This window comes from Coptis chinensis, chromosome 3 (genome assembly GCF_015680905.1).
Source record: "Coptis chinensis isolate HL-2020 chromosome 3, ASM1568090v1, whole genome shotgun sequence".
Lineage (NCBI taxonomy): Eukaryota > Viridiplantae > Streptophyta > Magnoliopsida > Ranunculales > Ranunculaceae > Coptis > Coptis chinensis.
The window spans coordinates 28160122-28169982 of record NC_141458.1 but is presented as its reverse complement, the minus strand read 5'-3'; the positions used below and the strand labels follow the sequence as shown (position 1 = coordinate 28169982).

The following is a 9861-nucleotide window of genomic DNA, read 5'->3' as shown; positions in this document are numbered from 1 at the left end:
TTCTAATATATTTAATATTTTTTTTTTGTCTGAACAGTCCGTAAAATTTTATATGATGAAATACTATTTCGCAATGATGAGTAAGGAGGAGCCAACAAAGAAGGGTCAAAGGAAAAAATATAATTGGCCCGATTTTAACGTCAAGGTAATGGAAGGATATATACGAAAAAATAAGTTGTTAAAGAGTACTGTTTGTGATCATAATATCAGAAAGAGAGAAAGGGGTTGAGTTGAAGGAGGTGTAAAAGGCTAGGAGCAGGAGGTATGGCAAAACTATAGTTTAAAGCGTTATTTTTTTTATTACTTTTTTGTTAAATATGCTATATTGGGCTATTTTAAGTTAGTCATGGTAATTGTCTCGTGTAAGAGTTATGCAAGGCTTTGTATACATATGATTTTTAAAAGACGTTTGAAATAACCCTTAGTAGAAAAAACGTTTAAAAAAAAGTAGTAAGAGACAAAGAGAGAGAGAGAGAGAGAGAGAGAGAGATGTAAAACAGCTATATAATGGTTTGATGCATTTGTTTTTTTTTCTGTTATGAAAACAGGCAAGGGTGAAGCTGCCGAGGAGCATATGAAGCGCAAGGCTATGGAAGAGTCTTCAACACGCGTTGAACGTGTACATGCTACTGGCCGGGATTGTCTAAGCATTTCAAGTGTCTCGGAACTAAACAGAAGTCAGGAACGTTGGTCACTTAGTTTTATAGATGGGGTTGTTTGGGATGGGAACAATGATGATGTCAGTTGGCGAATTACTAATGCTCAAAATGGATTGACCTCTGTAAGTTTTTTTTTTTTTTTTTTAAATTTATTGACTTTCTTGTTAGATTTATAAAGTAAAATGTTTTGTATAGGTTCAATTGCTGCTTGATGATGTCGCACGTCAGTATCAAGAAAATTTAGACGTACAGAATGATCATACTGTTAGTTTAGTGGCTGACGATGAATGGCTGGATTTTGGAACCCATGTTGTGAGGAGTGTTAAGAAAGAAACTAACAGAGCAGCCACAAAGAAGGTTGCAACCGGTGGTTTGCCATAGAGAAATCGTCATATAGTTCAGATAGAGAGAGCTCTAAATAAGTATCATCAACGTGTTGAAGAGCTAGAAGAAAATTAGATGACGCTGAAAGGTCTGGTAGAGGCCCAAGAGTTTGATCTCCGATGGTCCGATGGAAATCACTTGCAAAGTGAAGCACAAATTGACATGTTGGAGACAATGATATGTAGTTTAAAGGAGGAAATTGTATGGCTGCAGTTGAACGCGAAAGATAAGGGGAAGGCGTAATTATAGATGGTGTGTCGAATAAATCTAAAATTCGGAATTTCCTTGTAATATAATGGAATAAGTTGGGTAATTATGCTTTCTAAAATGCGTAGACTTAGGAAGATTTTGAAATCTTTGAGTATGGTTGGCAGTAAGAATTTGGAACAAAAAAAAGATCAGATGGAGGCATAATGTAGATAAGCTATATGTTTAATAATATTTAAATTAGTATATTTTATTGATAGGAAGCTCATGTACAAAGGTTGCTAGAGTTGATCACAGCAAAAAGTAAGTTAAAAATAAACATATGTACATAAATATTATTATAACACGCCGAGCTACATGACTTGAACAGAGTAAAATAAGTAGCATTTATTAGATGGACCTAGCGGCGGATGGAGGTAGGCGTAGTAGCATTTCATTCTCCATTTTACAGGCGAGTTGTGAGGAATTAAAGATAAAGACATAACACAGGTGACTCTTCATACATGGGTGTGGGCTGCAAAGGATACCAAAAAAAGTAGATGTAGTTAAATATTCTTGGTAACAAACAGAGGAAATGAATATTCAAATAATGTCACACAAATGTGTTTGTTGTTTATTTACCGAGTATTATGTGCTTTTCAATTTTTTTTTTTGCTACTTGTATTTCAGAGTTGTCCTTATCGGCTGAAGCATCTTTTCGAACCATTTCAGAAGTTGCGAGCTTATAACCCTATGTTTGTTAAAAATGTAGCATGGTTAAAGTATTGACAACAATTACTGTTTAAGAAAAGAAATAATTAATAAATAAAATCATAACCTCACCGTCTCAACAACGTGACTATCTAAGTCAGTTTCTTCAGGGTAAACTTTGTCGATGGTAAATGATTCAAAAGTGTCCTTAGCACTGGAGCCATTGATTTTAACTTGGAATATGAAAGATCTTCCTTCAATTTTTTGGAGTTCTTTGGAAGCTGCATCGGGACCATTTTGCTGTATTTTGTATAAGACATGTTTCAACTTATAGTCAAAAGATGTATTAATAAATTGTGAATTAACTTACCTTTTGTATTATGTCCAACTCTTCAACCGACTTCATTAGCAAGGTTTCAGCATGCTTGTTGAAAGCGACAAAAGTGGTGATATCGGAGGAATCATTCACACACATTCGAAGTTTATACCTACTTTGAAATAAAAATGTGTTGAAGGATATTGTCGGATACTTAAAGGGAAAACAGTTCAAAGACGTTAGTTTAATTTCACCCACCTATTTTCTGTCTCCATTTTACATTTGGAACAGGGTTTATCAGAGTCACTTTGTGAGATAGTTATCTTATAACGTTTGCAGCAATTGTAGAACCAAATAACACTGTATGCCTTGTCTACTATGGCAGCACAAGTATAGCTTGATCCGTTTTGTGATTCATCTCTTCCAAGCTCTTTTAATTTAGCTATGGTAACTCTTCTATTTCTAAGTAGTTCTTATTCAGATAGATTTTCAGGGGGACTCTCAACTTCAACGGAAATATATGTACCTCGAAAGCTAGTTTGTACCAAAGAAAGAAAAGCGCAGATCATAATGGGAATAGAAAAAAAACGTAAATGAATTGCATTTGCATAAATATGCATAGTAATTGAAGTTAAAAAAATTGCACCCAATGTAACACATATATTAATAGTTCTAACGAATATAGTGTATGTTAATTTTTTTTTTCTAATTAATATATATATATATATATATATATATATATATATATAATTCACCTGTGCATGTATTCCGTAACAACTTCTAGGTTGATATAGATTTTTGTTCCGCTAAGAGATGAAAGTGTAATTTTGCCTACAAAAAAATGTAGTAAAACACCTTTTTATTGGATGGAATTCCAGTCGTAAAATAAATTTGATATTAACTGATATTTGATACCAGCATAAATTGTCAACAATATAAATGTATATTTACCTTGATAATCTTTTGCATTCAGCGAAGTGGCTATAATGATCACATTATGCTTTGTAATAATGTCTTCTGGAATTTATTTGTCGATATCACCCCACAAAGCAATTGTTATTTCGGTGCCACTAAATATTTGGAAGAATTCATTAAGTTACAACAATACATTTGATTTGTTAACTAAAGATATCAATGTTTAACTCACTTCTTATCCATGATCACGATCTCTTGTAAATTTGTTCCTGATTTTTCTTTTTGCTTGCCAACTTTTTTTAATACACCAATAACATCTACGTGTTGACGTCAAAGGAACATTAGAATTTATGGCATTTAATTTCTCTTGTGAAAAGAATGTTTAATCTAACGTGAAAATATAAATTAGAAAAAATATTTAAGTTTAAAGCTGTAATATATAACCTGATAAAAGAGTTTTTCATTTAGACTTTTCTTGAAGGTTTTTGAAGTCAGTGAAATTGAACTTGTGCCTTGCAATTTCAGTCACTTCTTCATCAACTGCTTCTATTAATGTTTCTGGTTTAAAATGAATCACAAATGGATGAACTACCAGACGATAGGTTGTTGCTAACATCACATCAAAGCGTTGAATGAGGTAGATTTTGCCTTCTTCTATCACTTTTCCTTTTGCAAATTTATCAAAGGCTTTAAAGTTTTCCGATGCCAATTTTGCATGTACGTGAGTTCCCTATGGATAAAGAAAAAAAAAATTATTTCTTTAAAAAATTATCTTAAATCTAATGTGATCGATTACCTGGGCATCTAATAGTAAAAAGTCTCGGCTTAAAACGTTGTTGTTATTCCAGTGAATTGACTCCCACATTCTTGTTACGCGAACTTTAACTTCCCATTTGTATGTACCTGTACGGAGATTAGCAAGAAATTGACATGCTTGGGATGCCATTTGATAATGGTTGGTTGGGGAATAAGTTTTCTGAAGTGGTTTCGACGGGTTTTCCCTCTAAGAGAAGGTATAACTTTAATGAACTGATAAGAACTTTAAAGATAGGGTTGACAGATTATATAAGTTTGCTGAAGCAACAAAGTAAGTTAATATTGTTTATATGTCAACGTAATACAACTTTGAGGATTATTAATTCTTAAAAAGACAAAGGACATGTTTTTTGTATAATGAATCTGTTGGCTACTTACGTTAAGCTTTAAATAAGTGTTGTAGATATGCAAATTTAAGGGCTGGTGGTGATAAGAATGTGTGGTACAGAAATGTTTGATCCCACCATTACTATGCAACCAACCAACTTGTTTTTTCCAGTTTTTTTTTTTTTTCTCATCTATACTATTATTGTTGGCTGTTACCATGAATGAGTGGGGGTTGTTGTGTAACTTGTGCATGATAGATTTGATTGACACTATTTTGTTTGATACAGGCAAGCATTATGTAATGTGTGATTGACAGGGATGATGTCCCACAATGTGGCAACTTTTTAACAATTCTTTTGATGGTGACCGGAAAATTAAGACATTAACTTCATGTACGTAAAATTTACTCCCGCCCGTGATAAGAATCTGTGGCTCAGAGCTGCTTGGGCCAGTGCTTACGATGAAATCAACCTAGTTTTTTTTTTTTTTTTTTTTTTTTTTTTTTTTTTTTAGTTATCCTCCCAGTCAATGACTCTAATCATAGCTTCGTGTGGGGGGGGGGGGGGGCGGGGGTGGTTAGCTATCAACTGATGATGTTTTTTTAATAATAAATTTGTTCTCAGGTAACGTCAACATCTACATATGGGCTATTGTAAATTTAGGTGTCGTCCGTAATAACAGTGTGCGGCTAAGAGTTGAATGATCCCACTGTCACTATACAACCAACCAATTTGGTTTATGCATAGTTTTTTTTTCTCCCATACAATCTTTTCGTTATCTTTTGGCATGATTTAGCGGGGTTGGTTTGTATCAACTGTGGATGATATATATGGTCCACAATAATTGCGTTTGATATAAAATAATATTATTTAATGTGTTACGCTTAATCGATGTCCATTTTACGTTGTAGCTATTTTTTATAGTAAGTTGTTTGTAGTTGTCATCAAAATTCAAATATTGTACATTACTGTTGTTATTTAATTTAAGTCTAATTTAATCAATCTATAAAGGTCAGACGAATTATCGAACTAATATTTTTAAGTGACACTAAATTTTTTTTAATAACTAACGGATATTTGTATCTCTTCAGGGCGTTTTAACAATTAGTCAATTCTAATTTGGTGATGTTAAATTGTGAACATGTACGAAAGAAACCTACATTTGAATCACATTGACAATAATAACATCTACGTAAGAGCTATATTAGACTCGACTGATATTTCAACTACGCCAAAGCCGTACTATTTTTAAGACAAATATATAGTCAATATACATTATTGATTTTTTCTTACTTTAAGTCTAATTTAGTATACCAGTCAAGCGGAGCTCAAATGTCTTAATAAAAAATTAATCTTAAATAAAGAAAACAATTAAATATATAACGGATCTATGTATTTTTCTACCTTGTGTAAACTAATAGTCAATGCTCATTTGGCGATGACAAAAGTTGAACACGCACGAAAGGAACCCAAATGTGCGTCCCATCAGCAAGCTACTTACGTTAAGATTTAAGTAAGTGTGGCAGATATGCAAGTTTAAGGTGATGCCGTTCTAATAAGGTGTTGTCCCGAGCTGTTCGATCCAACGATTACTATGCAACAAACCAATTTATTTTTTTTTTCATGTTTTTTTTGCTCATCTATACTATTATTGTTGGTTGTTACCATGAATGACGGGGGAGCTGCTGTGTAACTTGTGCATGATAGATTTGATTGACACTAATTTTGTTTGATACAGGCAAACATTATGTAATATGTTATTGACAAGGATAATGCCTTACAATGTGGAAACTTATTAACAAATTTTTTGTTGTCGAGTGGAAAAGTAAGAAATTTACTTCATGTATGTAAAATTGACTCCTGCCCGTCAGAAGAATATGTGGGTCAGAGCTGCTTGGGCCTGTTCTTACGATGCAATCAACTAATTTTTAATTTTTAATTTTTTCGTTATCCCGTTAGTCAATGACTCTAATCATAGTTGATTAGGGTGGTTAGCTATCAACTGATGATGTTTTTTTAATAATAAATTTATTCTCATGCGATGTCGACATCTACATATGGGCTGATGTAAATTTAGGTCTCATCCGTACTAATACTGTGTATGGAAGAGTTGAGTGAACCCACTGTCACTATGCAACCAACCAATTTGGTTTATTCTATTTTTTTTTCTCCCCTACAATCTTTTCGTTGTCTTTTGGAATGAGTTAGTGAGGTTGGTTTGTATCAATTATGTATGATATATATGGTTGACAATAATTTCATTTAATATAAAATAGCATTATTTAATGTGTTACGCACACCGATGTATGTTTACGTTGTAGCGACTTTTTATAGTAAGTTTTTTGTAGTTGGTGTCAAAATTCAACTATTGCACATTATTGTAGTTATTTAATTTAAGTCTAATTTAGTCAATCTATAAAGGTCAGATGAATTATCGAGCTACTAATTTTAAGTGATACTAAAAAAATTTAATAACTAACGGAGCTTTGTATCTTTTTAGGGCGTTTTAACTATTAGTAAATTCTAATTTGGTGATGTTAAGTTGTGAACATGTAGGAAATAAATCTACATTTGAATCACATTAACAATAATAACATCCACGTAAGAGCTATACTATACTCGACTGGTATTTTAACAACGCCAAAGCCGTACTATTTTTAAAACAAATATATAGTCAATATACATTATTATTTTTTTAAAAAAATTTAAGTCTAATTTGGTATACCTGTCAAGCGGAGCTTAAATGTCTTAATAAAAAAGTAACCTTGAATAAAAAAAACAATTAAATGTATAACGGATCTATGTATTTTTCTAACTCGTGTAAACTATTAGTCAATGCTCATTTGGCGATGTCAAAATCTGAACACGCATTTAAAGGAACCCAAATGTAATAAGCCCCATACGCAATAGTAAGGTGCGCGTAAAAGAGTATAATTCAACAGTGTCTATGTGAGCGCCCGGTTTAATATTTTAACAAAAAAATTACCTATAGCACAATTACTGTGTAGCCTCATAGAATGGTAGAGTTGGTTTGGGATAAGATGAGCATATATCAGAATTGTTGACATTTTACATACTGACATTGATTTGCTTGCGTAGGCTTTAGTTTGGGTAATCATTTTGACAACCTGATCCCTCAATCAGTTTAATTTAATTTCTTAAGGACTGTGATGTTTATGGATGATGTGTCTCCGATAGTTAAGCTTCAAAAGTTGAGAAATTATCCAAGTTAAAAAATAGCAAGATGTCTTATGAAATAAAGTTTTTACAATCTCCTTTTAGAATGTAGGCGGTTAATTAGTCTAAGTTGCTTTCGACCATGAAGAACATCATATGGATCAAACAAAACAAAATCAACTTGTTTTTTTTTCAGTGTTTTTGCCCATCTATACTATTATTGTTGGTTGTTACCATGAATGAGTGGGGAGCTGCTGTAACTTGTGCATGATAGAATTGATTGACACTAATTTTGTTTGATACAGGGCAAGCATTATGTAATGTGTTATTGATGGGATGATGCCTTACAATGTAGCAACTTTTTAACAATTTTTTTGTTGTCGAGTGGAAAATTAAGAAATTTACTTCATGTATGTAAAATTGACTCTCACCCGTCGAAGAATAATATGTGGCTCGAGAGCTTGGTGTTGTTCTTACGATGCAATCAACTAATTTTTTATTTTTAATTTTTTCGTTATCCTGCTAGTCAATTACTCTAATAATAGCTGAGTGGGGTGGTTAGCTATCAACTGATGATGTTTTTTTAATAATAATTTTATTCTCATGTGATGTCGACATCTATATATGGGCTGATGTAAATTTAGGTCTCATCTGTACTAAAACTGCATAGGGAAAAGTTGAGTGACCCCATTGTCACTATACCCAACCAATTTGGTTTATTCTACTTTTTTTTTTCTCCCCTACAATCTTTTCATTGTCTTTTGGCATGATTTAGCGGGGTTGGTTTGTATCAATTGTGTATGATATATATGGTCGACAATAATTTCATTTAATATAAAATAACATTATTTAATGTGTTACGCATGCACACCATGTCTGTTTACGTTGTAGCGACTTTTTATGGTAAGTTTTTTGTTGCTAGTGTCAAAATTCAACTATTGTACATTATTGTAGTTATTTAATTTAAGTCTAATTTAGTCATTCTATAAAGATCAGACGAATTATCGAGCTAATAATTTTAAGTGGTACTAAAGAAAATTTAATAACTAACGGAGCTTTGTATCTTTTCAGGGCGTTTTAACTATTAGTAAATTCTAATTTAGTGATGTTAAGCTGTAAACATGTAATGAAATAAATCTACATTTGAATCACATTCACAATAATAACATCCACGTAAGAGCTATACTATACTTTCGACCGGTATTTTAACTTCACGCCAAAGCCGTACTTTTTAAAACAAATATATAGTCAATATACATTATTATTTTTTTCTTTTAATTTAAGTCTAATTTAGTATACATGTCAAGCGGAGCTTAAATGTCTTAATAAAAAAGTAACCTTGAATAAAAAAAATCAATTAAATGTATAACGAATCTATGTATTTTTCTAACTCGTGTAAACTATTAGTCAATGCTCATTTGGCGATGTCAAAATTTGTACACGTATGAAAGAAACCCAAATGTGCACCCCATAAGTAATAGTAAGGTGCGCAGTAAAAATATAATTCCACAGTGTCTACGTGACCGACCTGTTTAATATTTTTAAAAAAATTTAACTATCGCACAATTACTGTGTGGCATAATAGGCTGGTGGAGTTGGTTTGGGCTAAGATGAGCATATATCAGAATTGTTGACATTTTACATACTGACATTGATTTGTTTGCGTAGGCTTCAATTTGGGTGATCATTTTGACAACCTGATCCCTCAATCAGTTTAATTTAATTTATTAAGGACTGTGCTGTTTATGAATGATGTCTCTCCGATAGTTAAACTTGAAAAGTTAAGAAATTGTCCAAGTTAAAAAATAGCAAGATATCTTATGAAAGCAAGTTTTTACAAACTCCTTTTAGAATGTAGCTGGTTAATTAGTTTAAGTTGCTCACTCATGAAGAACATCATATGAATCATACAAAGTATCCTTCTAGGCCATTTCCAATTGTTGATAAGTTCTGAAAAGTAACTTAATTTTTTCGGAATCACTTTCAAAATATACTACAAGGATAAAAGCATTGTGGTAAATATAAAAGTTTCAAATCATATCTAGAGCAGGGAAAAAATGTTTAATCTATACAGAAAAATGAGTAAAATCGTTAAACTTGGTTGTTGGATTTTTGATTGCTCTACGTACACAAGCAAAATAAAGTGATGTTTGGTAAAGGATGGTTCTTCTTTGGGTTTATATTGTATAATAATGAGACTTGGTCTCTATATAAATTAAACAATATACAGAAATTAATATATGTGTATAAAAAGTAATATTTAAGTTGACAATAGTAAAACGACTTGTTACTAAACACTGCAAGAAGCTAGGATGTCGTTGTAGACGACATTTCGAGTGTAAGTTCCAGGAAGACCCTTGATTGTCCCTTT

The 9861-nt window shown here is 32.1% G+C and overlaps 1 protein-coding gene across 2 annotated transcripts; it reads left to right on the top strand.

The window, feature by feature from the left end:
• On the top strand, nucleotides 1–1509 carry LOC147508977 (uncharacterized). 2 transcript variants are annotated; one of them, XM_086599183.1, is made up of 3 exons: nucleotides 1–145; nucleotides 549–781; nucleotides 855–1509. In XM_086599183.1, the coding sequence occupies exons 2-3, from the start codon at nucleotides 575–577 to the stop codon at nucleotides 1038–1040; spliced, it is 393 nt and encodes a 130-aa protein (XP_086455309.1). In that variant the 5' UTR covers nucleotides 1–145; nucleotides 549–574; the 3' UTR covers nucleotides 1041–1509. The 2 variants fall into 2 exon arrangements, with proteins under 2 accessions (XP_086455309.1, XP_086455308.1); XM_086599182.1 differs by having other exon boundaries at nucleotides 3–262.
• The last annotated feature ends 8352 nt before the right edge of the window (nucleotides 1510–9861 follow it).

Coding starts and splice junctions, on each gene's coding strand:
- LOC147508977 (XM_086599183.1), top strand. CDS start 575: ATGAAGCGCAAGGCTATGGAAGAGTCTTCAACACGCGTTGAACGTGTA. Junction 782..854: donor CTCAAAATGGATTGACCTCT/GTAAGTTTTTTT, acceptor TGTTTTGTATAG/GTTCAATTGCTGCTTGATGA.